The following is a 24,256-nucleotide window of genomic DNA, read 5'->3' on the forward strand; positions in this document are numbered from 1 at the left end:
AATATTAATTTGGTTTAAGCCAGGTTTCAGTCAGGCAGAGTACATCAAAATTATTATCTGTGATCATTTAATTTACAATAACTGCTTTGGGTGCGAGTGATCTAATGTTTAGGAGCCCAAGCTTTAAAAATAGTTTTTATTCATTTATTTTGCGTTTTTCTGGTTTAATCACGATCAGATTTTTTCTAGATCTTGCATTAAATTTATATTTTGACCTCCCTATTCGGGGAACAGACACAGTCTGTATAGATTGGACAACGCAAGTACTTCTATCATTTAAGTGGGTAGAATAAAAGTCATCATAGCAGTTATTTGAGAATTGGCTTACTAGTCAGATGGAGTGTAGCGTCCTGGAGATGTTGTCCGACAGGAGTTCCGCTCCGACTCTGCTGGGGTGCAGGCCATCAGCACGAAAAAGCCTAGGACGCTCCCAGAAAAGATTCCAATTATTAACAAAGAGCAGTTTCTGTTCTTTACACCATGACAATAACCATTCGTTTAAAGCAAACAGTCTACTGAACCTTTCGTGTCCTCGTCGATACGTGGGAAGCGGTCCTGACACGATGATCATCGTCGCGGGCGATGTGCTGTGTACCGTCTCGATCAGGCTCCTGAAGTTCCTCTTCAGTGTCTCCGTCTGCCGCAGCTTGGTGTCGTTAACCCCCGCGTGTAGCACGACAGCACCGATGCTCTCGTCGCCCTTCAGGATCGTGGGTATCTGCACAGAAACATCGAGAACATGAGCACCGGGGAAACAGTGAGTGTGCACTTTACCTTCAGCTAACGTAGCACGGACATGCTGGATGATGGAGTCTCCGACAATCACAGCGTCGCATTCCGTCTCGCGGAGGGGAGCGAAGCAGTTCCGGGTGGAGATCTCGAAGACCGGAGGCAGCGGAGGGGGAGAGGTCATCGCCCAGGGCCTGGCTCGCGTCTTCCGCTGCTGGTGCACCCAGGGTCCGTGGCGTCCCAGCACCGGAGTGAAGGACATCTGGCAAGATCGCGTCCTGGGTGCACAGGGCCTGTGCAGAGAAACACACGGAGTAGAGGTGGTGGGAGTGTTAGCAGCGTGCTGTATACTTACCCCGGACTTGTGAGCATCAGCCCGGGATGTTTCCAGCTTTCCAGCATGTCTCTCCGCTCTCTCAGCTGGGCCTGCTTCTCCACCAGGTCACGGATCTGCTTCTCCACGGCCTCCAGCTGCACCGAATGCAGCTCGAATGTGTCCTCACCTGCACTCAAAGGTAGACACAAATCCGCCATTTAAGCAAGTAACAGTGAAACAATGGTAATGTGTGTGAATAGAGTATTAGCAGTGTAAGCGAGATTAGCGGCAGCCACGCTGTCAATGCTAACAGGCTATAAGCTAATAGCAGACTCGAGAAATCAAAATAAAACTAGTGATAACAAGGCACTCTGATTGGTTTTGTTTTAGAATGCTATAGGAGATATATTCACACATTATAAAAACGAAAATGATAGTGTATAAAATTGTTTTAAGATAGTAAATAGACGATAAAGAATCAATTTGATGGAGCTCAAACTCAAAACACGCAGTTGTGGTCAATTGATCTAAGATACTGCCATTCTCTTGCTCTTCGCTCTCTTTTCCTTACTTTCCTTTATTCTATCTATCTATCTATCTATCTATCTATCTATCTATCTATCTATCTATCTATCTATATATATATATATATATACTGTATATGCTTTGTTTAGTTGTATGTTAGCTATAGTTTAATTTATTAAATCCCTTATATTCACAATTGATTGTCTCCTTGCTCCTTGCACAATTGATGCTGCTCCTTGCTACATGCTACACTACTGCTAGCACTGTATAAGTAGGAATTGAATTATTGTCTGCTCGGTGGACGGACAGATCAAGTAATTGTAATATCGATTCTGCTACAGTTAATTCTAAGATCTAATCTAAATATTTATTATTAATTATAACCAGTTATAATTAATTATAAATATTCCCCTTTTAAGCTAATTTGCTACACAGGTTCAAGAAAGGTTTTGGAAGGAATTTTAGTCTGGTTCTTGTCTGCTAGTTGGTTGGGAGATGTCAATCTAAGGAAGCTCATGATTCCTATCATGGATTTACATGTGATGGCCATGCTGTGCATCTCTTTGACAATCAATCTTGATTACTTGCCCCAAATTTGACAATCTCCTTCCTGAGTTGGGATTATCAATGTGTTCTTTGTGTCAATGTTGTAAGCTTTTCTGTGAAAGAGGCTTGCTTCAAACTGGCTGGCTCTAGGGTATTGTGAACAGATTTATGACGAACATCCTAGTTTGTTGGAGCAGGTTTGGCCCTGAAATATGCAGAAAGGTGGATCTCCAGAAATATGATTTGGGAATGAGTGTTGAGCTATTAAATAAATACATTGTGGAAATCTAACAAATATGAGTGAATGAGTGTTGAGATATTGTCACGCTTCGTGGGGAGCAAAGAGAATGCAGGAGACGAGGAGAACAATCAACATGACTTTTTAATGATGATAACACTGGGAACAGGGATGAGACATTCAATACCGGAACCCAGAATAACGGACAGACAGGAACTTAAATACTACTCAAACTAAACAAGATAACTAAACACAGCTGGACAGAAATGAACCAATAACAAGCAGGAACTACCAAATAAGGACAGGATAGGAACACAACAGGAACACACGTGACCGATATTAAATAACACTGTGGAAATCTAACAAGAAAAAAAGTGTTATCATTGCCCCACAGGCATTTTGTAGCCAGTTCACATAAGATAATAATTAGGTGGCATGGTATCTTTAGGGTCCTAACAAAAATGTCTACCGCTTAATCTTTGGGAATATTGTACAGTAATAATATAAACAATCACGCATACCATTTTACTATTTGGTTGTTTGGCTAGAGGAGAACTGCCCCCCCGACTGAGCCTGGTTTCTCCCAAGGTTTTTTTCTCCATTCTGTCACAGAGGGAGTTTTGGTTCCTTGCCGCTGTCGCCTCTGGCTTGCTCAGTGGGGGACACTCGATTTCTAGCGATTATCGTCAATTTGATTTCACAGATACTATTTAAACTAAATTGAGCTAGACGATGACATCACTGAATTCAATAATGAAATGCCTTTAACTGAAAATTTTGTGTTTAATCTTATTGTTATACATTACTGACACTCTATCCTCCAATTTTATACTGATAAATGCTTTGACACAATCTGTATTGTTAAAAGCGCTATATAAATAAAGGTGACTTGACTTGACTTGTTTTGGTAAGCAATACAGCAAAATCAAAATATATAGCTTTACAAAAACAAGATTTCAAACTGACAGCTGGAATAGACAATATTTTAAAAAACAAATGCTGTGACATTAAGTTGCAGTATAAAACCAATGTGTTTAAAAAACAAAAAAAAAACCCATAAATGGTTAATATATTCTAATGAGTAAGTGCATGACAATAAAACAATTTTAAGTTTTAAGAGTGTCCAGTGACGAATAATTGTGTGCATATTATTGATTACTTTTTCAACACTAGTAATTTATGTTTATTCTTTAACACAATGTCTATCATCTTTCGTTGAAAAAACATTGTATTGTTTTTGTTATTAAATTATGGTTTTCCACTAATTACGTATATACTGGTATGTATGTATGTATGCATGTATGTATGTATTTATTTATTTATATAAACAATAGGGAGTATATCATAAATGCTATGGAGGACCAAACCTGCATAAATTAAATATGAATAAATGAATCAATGAATAAATAAATATATTAATGAATGGATAAATAAATGTGATAATAGGAAAATAAATTAATTAATAAACGACTTGATAAAATAAATATGATTAATTTGTAATAAAATAAAATTTTCCTCCCTTAATTTATTTTCTGCTTTTATACATTTATACATTTTAAAAAAAAATTTAACTTTTATTTTTTCACTAATTCTTTTTTAATGTATTTTTACATTATTTATACATTTATTTTTAGATTTATTTATATATTTATGCATTAATTTTTTTAGAATGATTTATTCCCACATGTATTTATTTTTAAATTTATTTATTAATTCATTTATTTTTACTTTTCCGTGTGTAACATGGAAATGAGGAAGGTGGTCCTTGTGTAGCTTCAGTGCATCATTGGTTGAGAGCTCACGTGTCGAATCGTCAGGCCAGCTAAGTGATAGAGATGAGAGTTTTCAAAGAAAATGGTGGCAAGTAGTAATTCTTTGTCCAGTTTGCTACGGGATGTGGCATTAGTGCCGAAATATTTAAAATATTTTCCATAAATAAAAACAGGAAGCTGAAGCTACTTATGTGATCTCCCACAGCATTGTCGACCTCGAGTCTGGAACGTCAGACCCTAGGGTGATGACACCCAGTTATTAGAAACCAACCATCCACTGAGTGTCTGACTCTGGGTGTCATCACCCTAGGGTCTGATGTCGACGGTTCCAGACTCGAGGGCGACGATGCTGTGGGAGATCACATAAGTAGCTTCAGCTTCCTGTTTTTATTTACGGAAAATATTTTAAATATTTCGGCACTAATGCGAATAACGTTAGGTGAAAATAACTTGCAGCTCTCCAGCTGATCTGCCACATCCCGTAGCAAACTGGACAACGAATTACTACTTGCTGCCATTTTCTTTGAAAACTCTCCTCTCTATCGCTTAGCTGGCCTGACGATTCGATGGGTGAGCTCTCAACCAATGATGCACTGAAGCTACACATGGACCACCTTCCTCATTTCCATGTTACACACGGAAAAGTAAAAATAAATGAATAAATAAATAAATCTAAAAATAAATACATGTGGGAATGAATCATTCTAAAAAAATGAATGCATAAATATATAAATAAATCTAAAAATAAATGTATAAATAATAAAAATACATTAAAAAAGAATTAGTGAAAAAATAAAAGTTGAATTTTATTTTAAAAATGTATAAATGTATAAAAACAGAAAATAAATTAAGGGGGAAAAATAATTTTATTACAAATTAATCATTTATTTTATCAAGTCGTTTATTCATGTATTTATTTTCCTATTATCACATTTATTTATCTATTTATTCATTAATATATTTATTTATTCATTCATTCATTTATTCATATTTAATTTATGCAGGTTTGGTCCTCCATAGAGTATATCATAATTGCTGCCATCTGGTGGTTCTCTAAAGATCAGCTTTCAAAAACAGCTTTACCCTATGCATTGCTAGAACAAGAAAGTGGTGTGCACAGGTAAAGTAATTTCATATTACCTGCAGAATAACATTTTTTGTTTGGGTTTCATGAATCTGAAGTTGTCCCCATGGTTACAGGTGATAGCCTTATCAATGAGAATGTCACTAGTCACTAGTATCAAAACTTCCTCAATAACTAATAAAAGACAGATATCCAAAAATACAGCTTATGAACAGGTTTTCATTCTGCTGTTGTTTTGACTTGTTGAAAACTTTTTTTTTTTTAAATAACAGATTAGCAATGCTGATTTAAGACATAACGACACCTATTCATATCAGATATGGTTAAAACTATTATAACTTCTTTAAGCTATTTATACGCAAATAGACCAAAATGAACAAATAGACCAAAGTTGTTTTTTGAGATTGGCACTGTTACACTGTAACATAAACATTGTTTTGTGAACATAGTCAAAGAAGAGCAAATGTGATGCTATTACTATACAAACTATACTGATCTGGTTTTATTACAGTACTGTCCCTTTCTCTTTTGGCATGCAAACTCCTTTCAGTTCAAGGTTCATTTGTTGTTCAAGCTACTATGACACATTTCACTGCCTGTTCCTCTTCGCCCGACAGCTCTAAAAGATTATAAATTATTATAAGTTTCCATTATTAAAAAAAACAAGTAAGGCAAAAATACTTTTTGGAAAATAAGATCCTGGGAAGATTGCTAATTGTGTTTGAGCAGGGTTGGAACTTAAGTCTGCAGAATGGTTCCTCTCTAGGGGTAGGATTGGAGATCCCTGTGTTAGACACTGCCTATATCATGACAATTATGATAGCATGGCTACTTTACACATTAGTTATTCGGCTAGCACAACATATGCAGCAAAAGAAACAAACAAAGAACAAAATTTCAGGTGCACTAGAGAAGCAGAAAAAAAGCTCTAAACTGAAATGGATGAAACGCTGTGGTTTCTGTTGAAGTGTGAACTTTGTGTAAAATAAATGTAAATTGGGTATGAAACAGACACTGCGGTTGTGGTATTTCCCTATTGTGACCTACATCAAATTGAAACATTACAATAGGGCAGTACTTGGTTTTGTTCATCAGTAATTTATTGGCCCACTGACATTGGTTAATTGATGCAGCTGTATCATGTGAGTGATGGGTTGCTGGAGGAGAAGGATTGAAACTCATCTGGCTATTGAACAATCTTATTTCCCAGCTATTGCATCGCTGTACACGTCATCGTTGAAAACATGAAATTGCAAAGGGGGTGGGTACATGAATGTTTTTAATAAAATGTCTTTTTTTATATAATGATGTACACGGAATATAATAATAATAAACACTGCAAATATATATAAAGAAGTTCATAGTAACTTCTATAATATTATTTTAATTTCAGTTATATTGTTTGGTATACTGCAAACTCCAAAATGGTTTCTTTATAAAAAGGCCGTGATTGGGCCAGTAATGGAGATTTGTCTTTGGGTATGTCATTTTCCAGATAAAGTTAGATCAGACTAACTTTAATAATAAAGAAACATATAAAGAAAAAAAAATAAATTATAAAGCCTATATTTTGTAGGTCTATTTTGGTAACACGTTTTATATTTCAAATTGTTTCCTTTTTTCCCTTTTCTATTTTCCTTCATATTTTAAATTGCTTTCCTTCTACCCTTTTACTGTACCGGAACATTACCCTTTGTTTCCCTAATCTTGGAGGCTCATTTTAGGGTAGGAGCTTGCAAAGTGATAGAATATAATCATAACCCTTCAAATTAGTTATTGAACTGATGGTGTTGCCCACATTAACTTCTAACCCTGTTAGCAACATACAATATGATATATAATTATAACCAAATTTAAAATGCATAGTGTAACAATGAATTGATAAATCCTCAATTATTCATGAGATTGTACAATGCATTATAAGGTGCATTACAAGGCTTAATTAATGCATTAAAACTACTTTTATAATTCATTATACATAAAGTGTTACCACAACTTAATCTTTCAGAGCATTGCACCAAATATTTATATTTATAAAATATTTATGTATACAACATTATTACCTATATTATAAGTTGTTTTGATAACTAAAATTATTACTGAACTTATTATAATATGTATAATGTGTATTTTATTTTTGTAGTTTTTATTTTTGTAGTCCAAGGTTTTTAAACTATTCCTAGACCCTCCCCAGTACTCCACATTTTGGATGTCTCTCTTTTTCTTTTTTTTTAACCCAGATAAATTAGTCGTCAGCTGACCAATAGACATATCCATGACTTGAGCTGGTCAGTATGATTGATAGGGCTCAGAATTTCCCTCTAAACTCTATTCGTTCATCAATCACTGTTATTCATCAATGCTTTTCAAACCTGTCCTAGCCCTCTGGGGTCTGAGGTGATTTTGGGGCCCTTGAGCTGTTTTGACATGCCCTGACATTTGTGCTTATTTCAACTACTTATAACATACTACTGGCCAACATGTATTTTTTAAACTGTGCTACAATAATATGTGAGCAAGACCGATGTACATGTTTGCATTTTTTAGAAAAAAAAGATTATGCATGGTTGGTAAGTTTTGGGGAAAACATGTAGCTGAAATAAGGCCATAAAACACATACTAAATAGTTCTGAATAAGACTTTTGAGTAATCAGTCTTGTAGGCTAGAATATTCATGTCAAAATGATGTGAAAATCATCTTGCTTATTCCTTCAGTATAGTAGAGGATAGAGTCGCCCCATCCTTGTACATTTTGGATGTCTCCTTTATTGGACACCAAGACAGGTTTAAAAAACACTTAAAAATATGCAAAGAACTTATAATTACCTGGTTTGACTACTCCTATATTTTGTCAATCTTAAAGCTATGCCATTCAGTGACGTTCTAGAGAATTTGGGAAGGCCCTTTTCTATTACAGCATGACAATACATTTGTGCACAAAGCACTGTTAATATAAAAATGCTTTTCTCAGTCTGGTGTAGACTTGACCACAGGCCAAACCTGTCACGGTTCACAGGTTTGCTGTATCTCTCTCTCACCCTCGAGTGTGTATCCTTGCCCTGCTGATTGCGGATCAGTTGCTTATGCGGCTCATCAGCCTTGCTATTTAATGTCCTTGCATTCTACCATGTTTGGTCAGATCATTTAAATTGTTTTGGAGTCTATCCTGGAAGCACTCTCTACCCAGCCTGGTTCCTTGTTCCTGCTCTGGACTCTATTTGTATTCAGTGCTGTGTCTGCGCTACCAGTGGATAATTACACCGGCACTTGTACTGATTTCGCTGCTGGTTTAATAAACTGTTTACTTGCAATTGAATCCTCTTGTTTTTCCGTGACCTCACAGACAGTCTGATCTTGTTCTAAATGGCAACAAATCAGAGAACCTTTGTAGAACATTGTATGGTGGAGCATTAAAGGTGCACTGTGCAGGATTTTCAGTTCTTGTTTAATTATAGTATTCAAACTTGGCCATGACCAAACATGACCAAAATGCTCCTCAATGCCCCTGACATGATCAGCCTCAAGAACACACGCAGCAGCATCTTGTAAAAAGATTGTAGCATAGAAATGCACAAACACCACCACACATTAGTGGATCATAAGTAATGATTTAAAGAGATATATTTATTTACTATACTATACTATACGTCATATCAATACTTTATTTTTTTGGGAAAATCCTTCATAGTGCACCTTTAAAATTAAGAATAGTTATATCTGTTAATTAGAATGGTGTGTCCACATATAATACATTTGTCCATACAATGTATATTTGGCAAGTTATTTTTTTTTTTTTTGAAAAGCTGGATGGCAGTTGAGTAATCTGCGTTATCATCTTTCCTCACTCTCCTCAGCCAAAGAGTTTGATGAAGCAGGGGTGGCAGTATGGTTTGTTGTCCTGCTCTTTGAAGCAACCTTTGCTGAGGGGTTTCAGGCAGAAGTGGCACACCAGATGTTGTGGATGAAACTTGGCACCCATTGCGGTGACACAGCGCCCCTGGATGGGCTGCTGGCATGCCTGGCACACAGTTCCCCGGGACTCGTGGTAGTGAGCTTCACACAATGGTTGCCCCTCATACTCAAAGAAACTCCCGTTCACAAATGGGCTATAGCATTCCTGCAGAAAATTACAAGACAGTTACAAACCAAGAAATTTATATATATATATATATATATATATATATATATATATATATATATATACATACACACTGTATATAGGGAAAATCTGTATGGTATAAAGCGCTATATAAATAAAGGCAGAGGTGGGTAGTAACGAGTTACATTTTTTGGGTAACTAATATTAAAAGAGTATATTTAAAGATCGGTACTTTTACTCAAGTACATTTTTAGTGAAAAAAACTTTTACTTCGTTACTGTGGGCGACACTCCTCTCGTTACTTTATCTTAATGCAATACAAGTTAAAAATGCTTCAATCTATTCCAAACGTGCTGTCTATTTTTCTCTGTGCAATGAGTGATGCTCATTTGCGAATGATTCATCCTTTTAAGTCAATTCTGTTCAAGGGATTGATCAAACCAGTTGGCAAACCAGTGAACCAATTTGAATGATTCGTTCAGTTCCCTGGCGCACACGCTGAGTCATCTGAAGCAGTTCTCCCTCAGAGTAGTAACAGAAAATATATAAATATCAAGAGCGTTGAAGACGTGGCTTTGGATCTAAAGTCAATTGAAAGCAAATCTGCAAACGCTATTGCTTGCTAGCTATGAAGATCTTTATTAGATGAACAACGTGTGTGCTGTCTACGGTTCCACAGGTATCGCTAGGCTACAATACAATGTGTAATTTATACATTAAATAAGCTGTCACAGAGTATGAAATGAACACCCGCCAAACCCGTCTTAGCTAGCTGCGCAGTGGCATGCAACCTGTTCCAGGGGGAATACCTTTGCCTAGACACAATTAATATTGATATTTTCACAATATTTACTCTTGCATGAATATACGTTTGTTTACATTTTTCAAAACAGATGGAAGAAGATCCGTCAATGTGCATTTGTTTCGTTATGTTCAGATGCTCGGTAGCGGTCATGTGAGGAGTTCCCTATCAGTCAGTCACGTTCGACGTAACGTCAGTGTGACTGACTAATGGGAACTCGCTCGAGAGCCCAATCATCTTCGAGTGTTAACAAAACAAGCCAATGACAGTTGGCGTGCGTGTTTCGCCACGCGCACCCCGCCCCGCAGTGCGGGTATAAAAGGAGAGCGCGTGCAAACGCACATCAGCTTTTCGCTTCGGAGCCGAGCCTTTCAGCGAATCTCCGAGAGTGTGCTACAAGACAGCATTTGACGAGTGTTGGTGTTACGGCGCGTCAGCGGAGGTTGCGGTCCAGTGCTGCTGCTTCATCTCGGCGTGCTGCAGCTCTCATTCTGCGGTCGCGCTGCGACCTCTCCTGGGCGCTTCAACACTTTTTTTCTGAAAGAGAATTTCTTTTCAAAAAAGAGCAAATTCTAAAAGAGCTCCACGAGCGACGGGCGTCTTTTTAAAGATGGCTTCCCGCTCGTGTGTTTCTGGATGTGGCCGTTTCCTGGCTTCATCTGATGGTCACGATCGCTGTGTCTCGTGCTTGGGCTTTCAGCACGCTGAGGCAGCGCTCGTGGATGACTCATGTTCTCTGTGTGGGAACATGACCATCGCGATGCTGCGCTCCAGATACCTCCTCGTCAAGCGGGGGGGTATCCCCCTTGCCATGCCCCGTTCTAGTTCCTCCGGTTCTCGGAGGGCTACTTCGGCTCATGGTCAGGGTGACTTGAGGATCACAGTGAGAGCTTCCCCGTCGAGTGCGTCTCCGCGGGCCTCTCACTCCTCTAGCACATCGCACCGTCTGGGGTTTCCGGACGAGTTTGTGGAGTCCTCGGACAGGGCGGGGCCCAGCATCTCGTTCGGAGCTCCAGCAGATGACAGGATGTCGGTCACTGCATCGGGGGATGAGCTAGGTTCTGGAGATGATGATTCGGCTGCGCTGCCTCCATCAGGAAGAGTGGCGTTGACCGAGTCAGATCCAGAACTGACTGCTATGCTTTCCCGGGCCGCTGAGAGCATCGGGCTGCACTGGAGGCCTCCTCCTTCTCCCGAACGCTCAAGGCTGGACGATTGGTTCCTGGGGGCGCAGGCCGATCGCAGGCAACCGCCTCCGGTTCCATTCTTCCCGGAAGTGCATGAGGAGGTGACTAGGTCTTGGAGGGCACCTTTTTCTGCCCGAAACAGACCTAGTGCCTCCTCCGTCCTCACCACCCTCGACGGTGGGGCGGCCCAAGGGTATGTGGAGATCCCCCCAGTTGAGCGCGCCATTGCAATGCAGCTCTGCCCGCAGGGCGCTGCCGCCTGGAGGGGTAATCCACGCCTTCCGTCCAGGGCCTGTAAGTTCTCGTCCGCTCTGACGGCCAAGGCTTACAGTGCTGCTGGACAGGCCGCTTCCGCCCTGCACGCCATGGCCCTCCTGCAAGTCCACCAGGCCAAGGCGTTAAAGCAGTTGCACGAGGGTGGTGCTGACCCAGCCGGATTGCAGGAACTGCGCACAGCGACGGACCTTGCCCTACGGGCGACGAAAGTCACGGCGCGGGCCCTGGGTCAGACGATGTCCACGTTGGTGGTCCAGGAGCGCCACTTATGGCTGACCTTGGCGGATATGAGGGAGTCTGACAAACACCGTTTCTTAGACGCCCCGATCTCCCAGGCCGGCCTATTCGGCGAAGCGGTGGAGGGCTTTGCCCAACAGTTCTCCACCGCACAGCAGCAGACAGAGGCGTTTCGACACATCCTGCCCCGGCGGTCCGCTGCTGTCTCCACCCCACCGCCGGCTGCAGCCCCTCCGTCTGCTCGTCGCCGAGGGCGCCCTCCTGCGGCCTCCACCTCCGCTCCAGCTCGGCCCCAGCAGCAGCCTTCACAACGGCCGCAGCGGGGAGCTGGCCGCAGGAAAGCGGCGCAGCCCGTCTCTGCCCCTGCCAAATCTGCGAAGCGCCAGGGCAAGCGGCGGCCCTGAGACGGGCGACCCGGAGTCTCTGGATCCTGCTCTTCAGGAGATGGTGACTGCACCACTCCTTCCCCCGGAGGAGGGCCGGGTGGAGAATCTTTTGTTCCCTTTTTATTCTGTTCCGCCACTGGCTCTCCAGCCAGTGGTACCCAAAACCTCAAAAAAAGAGCAGTTTCCTTTTTCTCCGGGTCCCAAGAGGGCGAGGATGGCAGTGCACGAGACCCCGTCTCCACACTCCCGTCCCCCTCTCCTTTCGCCTATGAGCAGCAGGGTCCGGTCCGAGGACGCGATGCCTTCTCCCGCGCCCCCTGCTCAGCCTTGGAGCCAGGTAAGTGTCGCACTGCACACTCAGACCCCACTTCGGAACGCACTGCCTTCCGAGGCGGGCCCCTGTGCTCCACTTCGCTGCCCCGCCGCGGGTACGTCCGTGGCTCCCTTGGTCCCGCTTGTACGGTTTCTGGGGGCCTGGCTAGCGCTCCCCAGGCCGTCTCGCTGGCTCATGAGAACCATCAGACTTGGCTACGCGATTCAGTTCGCCCGGCGTCCCCCCAAGTTCAGGGGCGTTCGGTTCACCTCGGTGTTGAGCAAGGATGCCCCTCTCTTGCGTGCGGAAGTCGCGGTCCTGCTGGCGAAGGACGCGATAGAGCCGGTCCCTCCAGCCGAGATGAAGTCGGGGTTTTACAGCCCGTACTTCATTGTACCCAAGAAAGGCGGTGGGTTACGACCAATCTTGGACCTGCGCGTCCTGAACCGGGCCCTTCACAAGCTCCCGTTCAGGATGTTGACGCAAAGACGCATTTTTCAATGCATCCGTCCGTTCGATTGGTTCGCAGCGATCGACCTGAAGGACGCGTACTTTCATGTCTCAATCCTGCCTCGACACAGACCGTTTCTCCGCTTTGCGTTCGAAGGACGAGCATATCAGTACAAAGTCCTCCCCTTCGGGCTATCCCTGTCGCCTCGTGTCTTCACCAAGGTCGTGGAGGCAGCCCTTGTTCCATTAAGGGAAGCAGGCATTCGCGTTCTCAACTACCTCGACGACTGGCTCATACTGGCCCAGTCTCGAGCACTGTTGTGCGATCACAGGGACACGGTGCTTGGCCACCTCAGCCGGATGGGGCTTCGGGTCAACTGGGAAAAGAGCAAACTCTCCCCTGTGCAGAGGATCTCTTTTCTCGGTATGGAGTTGGACTCGGTCAACCTCACAGCACGTCTCTCAGTAGAGCGTGCTCAGTCGATGCTGAACTGCCTGGAGTCTTTCCAGCGCAAGACAGCGGCTCCACTGAAACACTTTCAGAGGCTCCTGGGGCATATGGCATCCGCAGCCGCTGTCACGCCGCTCGGGTTGCTTCATATGAGACCGCTTCAGCATTGGCTTCACGACCGGGTCCCGAGATGGGCATGGCGACGCGGCACTTACCGGGTCTCAGTTACCCCGTCCTGCCGTCAGACCTTCGGCCCGTGGTCGGATCTTGCTTTTCTTCGGGCAGGAGTTCCCCTAGTGCAAGTATCCAGGCACATTGTTGTCTCAACAGATGCCTCTGCCATGGGCTGGGGAGCCATGTGCAACGGGCATGCAGCTGCAGGGCTCTGGACAGGGTCCCGGTTGCAGTGGCATGTCAATTGCCTCGAGTTGCTAGCAGTATGGCTTGCGCTGCGCCGCTTCAAAGGGCTGCTACACGACAAGCATGTACTGGTCCGTACGGACAACACTGCGACCGTTGCGTACATCAACCACCAGGGTGGTCTACGCTCCCGTCGCCTGTCGCAACTCGCTCGCCATCTTCTCCTTTGGAGTCAGAAGCATCTGAGGTCGCTTCGCGCCGTTCATATCCCTGGCGAGCTCAATCGTGCAGCCGACGAGCTCTCACGTCAGCCCGCCCTTCCGGGAGAATGGCGACTCCACCCCGAGGTAGTCCAGCTGATTTGGAGACACTTCGGGGACGCTCAGGTAGACCTGTTTGCCTCCCCGGACACGTCCCACTGCCAAATGTTTTACTCCCTGTCCGAGGGTACCCTCGGCACGGACGCGCTGGCACACAGCTGGCCTCGGGGCCTACGCAAATATGCGTTTCCCCCAGTGAGCCTTCTCGCGCAGACCCTGTGCAAAGTCAGGGAGGACGAGGAGCAGGTCCTCTTGGTGGCGCCGTACTGGCCCAGTCGGACTTGGTTCCCAGAACTCATGCTCCTCGCGACAGCCCCTCCTTGGCAAATTCCTCTGAGGAGGGATCTCCTTTCTCAGAGAGGGGGCACCCTCTGGCACCCGCGTCCAGACTTGTGGAATCTCCACGTATGGTCCTTGGACGGGACGCGGAGGTTCTAGGTGGGCTACCTCCATCGGTAGTAAACACAATCACTTCAGCTAGAGCCCCGTCTACAAGACACGCTTACAGGCTGAAGTGGAACCTGTTCGTCGATTGGTGTTCTTCCCGCCGGGAAGACCCCCGGGGATGCCCGATCGCGGTCGTGCTTTCTTTCCTGCAAGATGGGTTGGAGCGAAGGCTGTCTCCCTCCACCCTCAAAGTGTATGTCGCCGCTATTGCCGCACATCACGATGCAGTAGACGGTAAGTCTGTAGGGAAGCACGACTTGGTCGTCAGGTTCCTCAGAGGGGCGAGGAGGTTAAATCCTCCGCGCCCTCATCTGGTACCCTCTTGGGATCTCCCCTTGGTCCTGTTGGCCTTGAGGGAGGAGCCCTTTGAGCCTCTGCAGTTAGTAGAGCTTAAGTTTCTGTCGTTGAAGACAGCGCTCCTCACTGCATTGGCCTCGGTCAAGAGGGTAGGGGACCTGCAGGCATTTTCGGTCGACGATTCGTGCCTAGAATTCGGGCCGGATGACTCTCACGTTGTCCTGAGACCCCGGCCTGGTTACGTGCCCAAAGTTCCCACCACACCCTTCAGGGATCAGGTGGTGAACTTGCAAGCGCTGCCCCGGGAGGAGGCAGACCCAGCCATTGCTCTGCTTTGTCCCGTCCGCGCTTTGCGCACTTACGTGGACCGCACGCAGAGCTTCAGGACCTCAGACCAGCTCTTCGTCTGCTTCGGGGGACAGCAGAAGGGGAAGGCTGTCTCCAAACAAAGACTTGCCCACTGGATAGTCGAGGCTATAGTCTTGGCCTATCAGGCCCGGCGCTTACCGTGCCCCCTCGGTGTGAGAGCACACTCTACAAGAGCCATTGCTTCCTCTTGGGCGTTGGCGCGGGGCGCCTCGATAGCAGACATTTGTAGAGCTGCCGGCTGGGCGGCACCTAACACGTTTGCGAGATTTTATAATCTCCGTGTAGAGCCCGTGTCCTCCCGTGTACTTGGCTCAGACGGCCAGTAGCACTGGGACACTGCTCGGTGTCAATCCCGCTTGCTGCGCCATTCCCCTCTACGGACCGGATACGTGCGCTTTGTTGCTTCTCAGTTCAGTTCCCCATGGCGAACCCTGTTGAAGTTCCTCCCGCACCCTCGGCAGTCAGGCGTGGCGGAACGCCAGACGCCAGGTCCAGCACTCGTGTGTTTGCCCAAGGTCAGCCCTTGTGCTGGGCTAGGTGCCCGTGTGTAGTGATTCCCCTTCGGGTGGTCCCACATGTGTATTCTTCCACGGTACGGTTCCCCTCACGGTGAGCCCGTGTCTTTCCCTGGCAGAGACCTTCTGCCGTCTCTGCTGTGTTGTTATCTCACCCCAGGATGGCTGAGTCTACCTCAGAGACTTCCATATGTAGTACTGCCCTTGGTCAGTCCATATGTGTAATTGCCACGTGGTACCTCCTTACGCAGGATGTGGCTTCCGTAGCGTTCCTCTACTTGTGGTACGCTTTCCCAGTGTTATCCATAACCACTGTACGGAACAGCAGTGGCTGTCATCTCTGCCTAAGCCCTGTCCTATCTTCCACCCCAACTGGTGTGGGGGGACTTGCCGGCTTCCGCAGGGCACTGGAGGGGGTCAGCAATAGTGGCGTTTTCCAAGGGATCCCATTAGTCAGTCACACTGACGTTACGTCGAACGTGACTGACTGATAGGGAACGTCTCGGTTACGTATGTAACCCTCGTTCCCTGAAGGAGGGAACGGAGACGTAACGTCCCGTCGCCATAGTTGCTGTACCACCGCTGTACGGCCGGGGCACACAGTCTCGGCTCCTCAGCGAAAAACTGATGTGCGTTTGCACGCGCTCTCCTTTTATACCCGCACTGCGGGGCGGGGTGCGCGTGGCGAAACACGCACGCCAACTGTCATTGGCTTGTTTTGTTAACACTCGAAGATGATTGGGCTCTCGAGCGAGTTCCCATTAGTCAGTCACACTGACGTTACGTCTCCGTTCCCTCCTTCAGGGAACGAGGGTTACATACGTAACCGAGACGTTTTCACTCTTCTCCGTGTCAGAGGTTTTATATATATAATCAGATTTTATATTTATAAATATATATAATATAATATAATATTTATAATTTTATATATATAATCAGAATTTTCATCAGCTGTTACTCGAGTTATACGATCCTTCAGAAATCATTCTAAAATATTGATTTACCAGTGTTGGAAACAGTTTTGCTGCTTAATATTTTTTGGAACCGGTGACATTTTGTTCAGGATTCTTTGATGAATAGAAAGCTAAAAAGAACAGCATTGATAATAAATCAACATATTGGAAAAAATTCTGAAGGATTATGTGACACTGAAGACTGTCATAAAGGCTGACATAAATTACATTAAAAAAAAAATCTTTTGAACGGCTGTGTGTGTGCACATGTTTGTTTTTATGAAAAGTGGGGATATCCCATAGGCGTAATGGTTTTTATACTGTACAAATTGTATGTGCTATTGCCCTACACCTAAACTTAGCCCTCACAGGAGACTGTGCATTTCTACTTTCCCCCCAAAAAACTCACTCTGTATGATTTATAAGCATTTTGAAAAGTGGGGACATGGGTCAATGTCCTGAAAAGTCACCTTCACCTTGTAATACCTATGTCATACCTGTGTCATTATACAAATTTATGTACTCATTTGTGACAAAAACGCACGCACACACACACACACATTACATAAATTGTATTTATATATCTAAATAAAAATAGACTATAGGTATACATTATATGACCCAAAGTAACTAGTAACTAACTACTTGAGTAGTTTATCCAATACTTTTTTACTCTTATTCAAGTAATTATTCAGACTATGATTTTTACTTTTACTTGAGTAAATATTTCTATAAGTACTTTTACTTTTACTTGAGTACAGTTTTTGGGTACTCTGCCTACCTCTGAATAAAGGTGACATAACTTCTATTTTTAAACATCTAAAATATTTTTACCAGTAGAGATTTATGTCATCTAGAAAAATCTACAATTATTTTATTGTGAAAAAGCTTACATTTGTAATATATTTTGTAGCATGTAAACAGTAAAATAAATTAAATAGTTCTATTAGTATGGCTCACTCAAAATTAACATTTTGAATTAACACTCAAAATTACTTCATTGCAATGCAAGTAAACAAGAACCTTTACTTGTAAAGCTGCAAAAAGATTACTATCATTAATAATTGTGAAAATGTAGCCTTCAAATCAACTGAGAACTTTATGCAGCACATTAAAAGCACTACCCACCAAGCACTGTGGAAGAGGTGAAAAGTATTTTTAATTATTTTAGGGAACCTGTACTTTACTCGAGGTCTGTTAAAACCAAATACTTTTTTATTACACATACAAGGAAAAAATATACTTTTTACTCCACTACAATTTCATATAGACAAAGGACAAAACACATTAATATCATTACTTAAATCTTTCCTCACTGATTAAAAATAAATAAATAAATTTGTTCTTTATCCTAATGTAAATACCATTAAAAAATGAATGAATGAATGAATGAATAAATAAACAATTAAATTAAATTAAATTAAATTAAAAATATGCTCACATAAGTTTCAAAGTTCTACCATAAAAGTTCTACTCTAGGTGGTGTGGGCTGATAGGTCCTTAACTCAATCTGTTAGTTATCACATCTTTATCTACATGGTGCAGTCTGCTGTAGCAGTTTGCAGTGCAATTTCAGACACTATCTGAAATCATATCAAGTAAACACTCTTTTACTCCATATCACTGTGCATATTGCATGATCTGCCCTATTAAGTTCCAAATAAATAATCATAAACAAGTTTTAAACTAACCGTCATATTTAAGTCTTGCATTCAAAGTAGGAGAGAATTACTAAGTAAATGAGCAGCACCGTTTATGCAACTGTATTTATGCAGCAGAAGTAGTATAATGTATTGCTGTAAAGATATGCCAACTAAGCTATGGATATGAGAACAGATTAAAGTAAAAAAAAAAAAAAATAAATAAGAAAAAAGCATTCACGCTGTATCCACCTTTTTCCTAGTGAGCATACTACGCTACTGACTGAAACAATTCATTTCAAATCATAAGGTTGTACTACAAATAATCCTTATCCAGTACATTTGATGGAATGAGCTAAAAATTGTCCTTCATTGTCTATTTTCAGATGTCATAAGAATATTGTAACACTTAGTATTTTAATGTGCCATTGTATAATCTATGGCAAGAGCTCTTCTCACTCCATTGCATTCTTTTCGTCCTGATTATTTAGTCTTTTCCTTAGTATTCTGATGTAACAATATGAAAAATGACAACATATACTCCACATTTGTGGTCTGCTCTTCCAATGTAATTTATGATATACCCGATTAATTAATTACGTGGAATGCACTAAGAATCTCTGGGGGTTTTTTTCTGCCCAAATCCTCACATGTCTTTCCTGGTTTGTTTTCACACAGCTATGCTAAATGTGTGTGGCTGATTTCAACTGCATGCAATGTTAGAAGTAGGTATTTTTGATCTTTGTTGGGCGGAGATTTTCTCACCTCTGTTTCAACAACGGGTGTAACGCCAATATGAATAAGGGCTGCCCACTGAATGACTATAAATTACAATGTATCCCTTCCTTAGGCCCTGTCTACACCTAGTAAGATGTGCATTGGTCGATCGTATTACAGGTAGACAAGGAAGACATGTTCTCATTTACACCTGGGGTTTTAGTTAGTCTCTTTTGTCCACTTGTGACCACTGATAGGCTTGCGCTATTTCATAGCGTGTATTTATATAGTGATTTTTTGAGAGGTTTTCTTGCAAAGCTTTTTTTTTTGTTTGTTTATATATACAAAAAATACTAAAATAAGAAAATCTCTACTGTCTCCTGTTTTTATTTTTATTTTTTACTCTAAATTCTAAAGTTAATGCAGTAACTATTTTATTTGAGTAAAATATTTGATTATTTAATATTTAATTAATATAAAAATATTTAATATAATGTTACATATTTCATTTAAGCTAATGGAGCTCTCTCCTCTTGAATCGATGATCTAAATCAAGTGTGTTAAATAAGGAATGAAAAGAAGAAGATGGCAATGAATATGAGTATCTGGGGGACTAAAGGCTGTGGAAAGATAAGGCATTCTAGCCAGGAAAGGGAAAATAAATCTTCTGGAATGACATTTTGGAGAACGATTAGTGGAATGCTGAGCTTGTCAGACAAAGAAGACTCCACAACTAGATGGCTGTAGATGGGGCTCCAAAGGTGACTGCTGAGACTCTGGAGGTCAGGAGAACTTGTTCGAGGAAATAATTAGATCTTCAAAGAATTAAACATTTCATACACAGATACCAGAAGAATGGCAGAGTGAGGTAATCACTGGCAAATCAGATGGGAAAGCTCCTTCTTTAAAAATTGTTAAGGAGCTCCATTTCATGGAGTCAGATGTTGATTTATAAACTTCTCTGACAAAATTTATTAAGTCAAGGATTTATTAGATTGACCTAGTTCATAAGAATCATTTGTTTATTAATCTGACTCTTTTGGTTGTTCCGTACATTTTTAATTGACTAAAAAATAACTCAGTCATTTATTCATGAAGTGGACTATTGTTGTTTGTCTGTTTTTGTGTGCAACCTGTGAGGACAAAAGAAAGAGTAGACATATTTTTTTCTTTTCTTAATTTGTAACAATGTATCTGTCACGAATCTGGTCCATGCTCTCCTGGTTTACCACCACCAGAGGTCACCCGTTCACCACATTGACTCTCACACTACACAGCACACTGGACTCCATTTCCCACTATGCATTGCACAGATCACAGCTGTCACCATTCACTCATCACACACACCTGATGCTCTTTTCACAATCACACACACTATTTAAGCCATGGACTTCCTCAGCATCAGGGCCGAGTATTGTTAGCATTTATCACTCCCCAAGCGATAGCAACTTTACAGAGCCATATAGCCATTGTCTTAGCCTTAGTCTTGCCTAGTTTTCCTGCCGTGTCTGACCCTGCCCGTGTTTACTGGATTTACCCTTAGCCTCTGCCGTTTGGACTCTGTTCGCTCCCCGTTTGGACTTATTGCTCTCGTCTCTGGATTATCTCTCTGCCTTGCCCCTTTGGATACTGTTCGCCGATCATCGACCCACGCTTGCTCCACGGATTGCTCTGTCTTGCCCTTGCCATACCTGTTTGCCGATTTCTGACCCTGCCTGTTTTCTGACCATGTTTTTTAATAAAGCTTTGCACATGGATCCGCACGTCTCACGTCTCGTCAGCCCCGTAACAGTATCATGCATTATATAATATAATTCATACTGTAAACATACTATCAGTTGGCATATGTATGTTCAAACATCTAAGTCTAGACTGTGGTAAATTAAGATAATTCTAATATTCTAATTATATGTAGCAATAGCTGCTCCACTACACTGCAAATATTTATCCTAGACAGAAATGAGGTTACTTTAAGATTGAATGGGGGTTTTTGCTTGAGTCTGCTGCTTCTCAAACTTGTCTTCTGAGACAAAAACTCTAACACTCTCACAATGGTCTCCTTAAAGCTTTAAAAAAAAGATTTCAACAACATCACACACTGGGCTCAGATATTTCTCCGTAGTTAGAGACCCTGGATCTCTCACATTTGTCTCTTTTAAAGCTTTAGAACACATCTCAACAACATCACACACTGTGCTCAGATATTTCTCCTTAGCTCGAGAGTCTGGTGGTCTCACATTCGTCTTCTCCAAAGTTTCAAACAAGATCTCAACAGCATCGCACACTGTGCTCAGATTTTTCTCTTTAGCTAAATAGTGTGGGGGTCTCATATTTGACTGCAATGCTTTAGAAGAGATCACAACAACTTTACAAAGTGTGCATTAAGTGAAGTACTTGAAAGGCCCTAAATAAGGAGGGGTGGGGGGGTCATAAATTCAGAGTTAAAGGCAATATTGAGAGAGAAATTAGGCAGAAATAAGGATAATGTTACTTTTTATAGGACAACGTTTATGTACTTAGCCACATAATTTGTTGTTGGAGATAGTAATGTACCAGATGCCTTAATCAAAACTCATTTACAGAAATGTAACCCTGGAGCTTTCTTTGCTGAAAGGCACATAAATGGCTTATGACTCAGTCTTGATTATTAATTGACTAATTTGATTATTAATGCATATTATATGGAAGAACTGTTTGAGCTCATATTGAGGCATTTGACTTGGTGCACACTTTGTAAAGTTATTGAGATCACTTCTGAAATTTAGAGGAGACAAATGTGAGAGCTCTCGAGTCAAGCTATAAGGAGAAAAATCTGAGCACAGTGTGTAATGTTGTTGAGACCTCTTCCAAAATTTTGAGGAGACAAATGTGAGCGATCCAGAGTCAAGCTATAAGGAGAAATATATGAGCATAGTGTGTGATGTTGTTGAGATCTTTTTTAAACTTTTGAGCAGACAAATGTGAGAGATCCAGAGTCTTTAGCTTAGGAGAAAAATCTGAGTATAGTGTGTGATGTTAAGATCTTTTCTAAATTTTTGAGGAGACAAATGTGAGAGATCCAGTCTCTAGCTAAAGAGAAATATTTGAGCACAGTGTGTAAAATTGTTGAGATCTCTTCTAAAGCTTTAAAGAAGAGTGTTAGAGTTTTTGTCTCAGGAGACAAGTTTGAGAAGCAGGAGACTCAAACAAAAGCTTCCATTCAATCTTAAGGTAACCTAATTTCTGTTTAGGAGAAATATTTGAAATGTTAACGAGATCTCTTTATTTTATTTTTCTTCCCTCTGGTTAGCTTCAATGTAATTTATCTGCATTGCATGCATTGTCATATTTGAAGTTGTTTTATGTAGACTTTTTATTGCACAGTGATTTAACAGAGGAAACCATAACCTATATTTACATACATACAAAATTGTAATACTAAACTAAACAAAGCAAAAAAAAAAAAAAAAAAAAACACTGGTATACTAGAAATTTTAGAAAAAAAAATGTATTGCTCTTATACTAAACATCTTGCACTTGTAAGGTCTTTCTAGTGTGTTTGGAAAATGTGGTGTATACAATGCTGGACACTGAAGATAAATTTAAACATCTAGTAACCCCTGATATTCTGAAATGTTTAATGCTATTTAAATGATAGTTTTAGTATTTACAATATCAGTAAAAGTTTAACGTTTCTCCTAAAATAAAACTGAAGACATCTTAAGACAAAGCTTATATCTCAATGAGACGTATAAGAGAATCACCCCTTAGTATCCTGAGCGTAGAGTAACTGCTGTCAGAGTCATAGCCTTGTTTGCAGCACATCGACGTGAAGACACAACTGCACCTCATCTAAAGGTACTTTCCTGCTCCTGTTCAATTCTCACCTGTCCAATTGTTTCCTATCTCTACTCCTACTATCCTGACCATTAAAGGTGAAAAAACCCATTGCAATAAAAAAAGCAAAAGCAACCTCTGAGCAGTAAAACATTTTTAGAATGGAGTCTTGCAAGAGATTACAGCAAGACAATAAAGAGATCTCCCTTGTTTCTCACACGTTTCTCTCCCATTGTCATTTTGGATTCCTTTCTTTCAGAACTTTCTCAGGTCTCAGTTGTGTCTACTTTTATTTCTCCTAAGGATTTTTAGGAGGAACATCTGAGACACTGTTGAGACTAAAATGAGAAATACATGAGAATCACAACTAAGACTTCTGAGGTTAGAAAGAGCAACCTCTGAGCAATAAAATATTCCTATAATGGAGTCTTGATAGAGATTGCAGCAAGAAAATAAAGAGATATGTGACCCTGGACCACAAAACCAGTCTTAAGTCGCTGGGCTATATTTGTAGCAATCGCCAAAAATACACCGTATGGGTCAAAATTATAGATTTTTCTTTTATGCCAAAAATCATTAGGACAGTAAGTAAAGATCATGTTCCATGAATATATTTAGTAAATTTCCTACTGTAAATATATCAAAACTAAATTTTTTATTAGTAATATGCATTGCTAAGAACTTCATTTGGACAACTTTATGGACCGATGAGACAAAGATGAACCTTTGTCAAAGTGATGGGAAAGCAAAAAAGCAAAAAAAAAAATTAAATGCAAATGATCCCAAGCATACAGCCTCATCTGTAAAGCGTGGTGGAGGTGGTGTCATGACATGGACATTCATGACTGCCTCTGGAATAGGCCCTCTCAACTTTACTGATGACTTAATGTATGATGACAGTAGCAGAATGAATTTGGAAGGGTACAAAACCATCTTGCCTACCAATATTCAAGAAAATGCCACCAGATTAATTGGGAAGTGCTTCATATTGCATCAGGACAATGACCCAAAACACCCTGCCAGTTCAGTCAAGGAATTTATAATGGCAAAGAAATGGAAAGTCTTAGATTGCCCAATTCAATCTCCAGATTTAAATCCAATTGAACATGAATTTCACCAGCTGAAGAGGAGAGTAAAGGCAGAAACTCTCCATTGGAATTGGCTGCATTAAAGGCTGGGAAAAGCATTTCAAACGATGAGACCAAGAGTCTGGTGATGTCTATAGGTCACAGACTCACTGCTGTGAGCAAGGGATCTGCAACTAAATAATAACTTTTAATCTTTTATATCTGCCTTATGTTCAACTGTCCCAATACTTATGCTCACGTCAATGAGTGGGATGAACTCTAAAAGTGCTGTTCTTTTTATTTGGTAAAACATGTATGTGTTGAAACGGCTAATAATAAAATGT

At 41.6% G+C, this 24,256-nt stretch overlaps 1 protein-coding gene across 3 annotated transcripts in view; it reads right to left on the reverse strand.

The window, feature by feature from the left end:
* Positions 1–24,256, reverse strand: part of LOC306852500 (transforming growth factor beta-1-induced transcript 1 protein-like) — a 122,462-nt gene that overhangs the window by 6,701 nt on the left and 91,505 nt on the right. The window contains exon 11 of one of the 3 annotated variants that reach the window (XR_013782617.1): positions 329–1,232. Coding sequence is in view for 2 of the 3 variants with exons in the window: in XM_079389393.1 (XP_079245519.1) it covers positions 9,061–9,327 (267 nt within the window). In the remaining variant the exon portion in view is untranslated. Of the gene's footprint in view, positions 1–328; positions 1,233–7,443; positions 9,328–24,256 lie in introns of those variants that run through there. The other 2 variants (XM_079389393.1, XM_079389392.1) reach the window with 2 other exon arrangements.

This window comes from Barbus barbus (assembly GCF_936440315.1).
Source record: "Barbus barbus genome assembly, chromosome: 32".
Classification (NCBI taxonomy): Eukaryota; Metazoa; Chordata; class Actinopteri; order Cypriniformes; family Cyprinidae; genus Barbus; species Barbus barbus.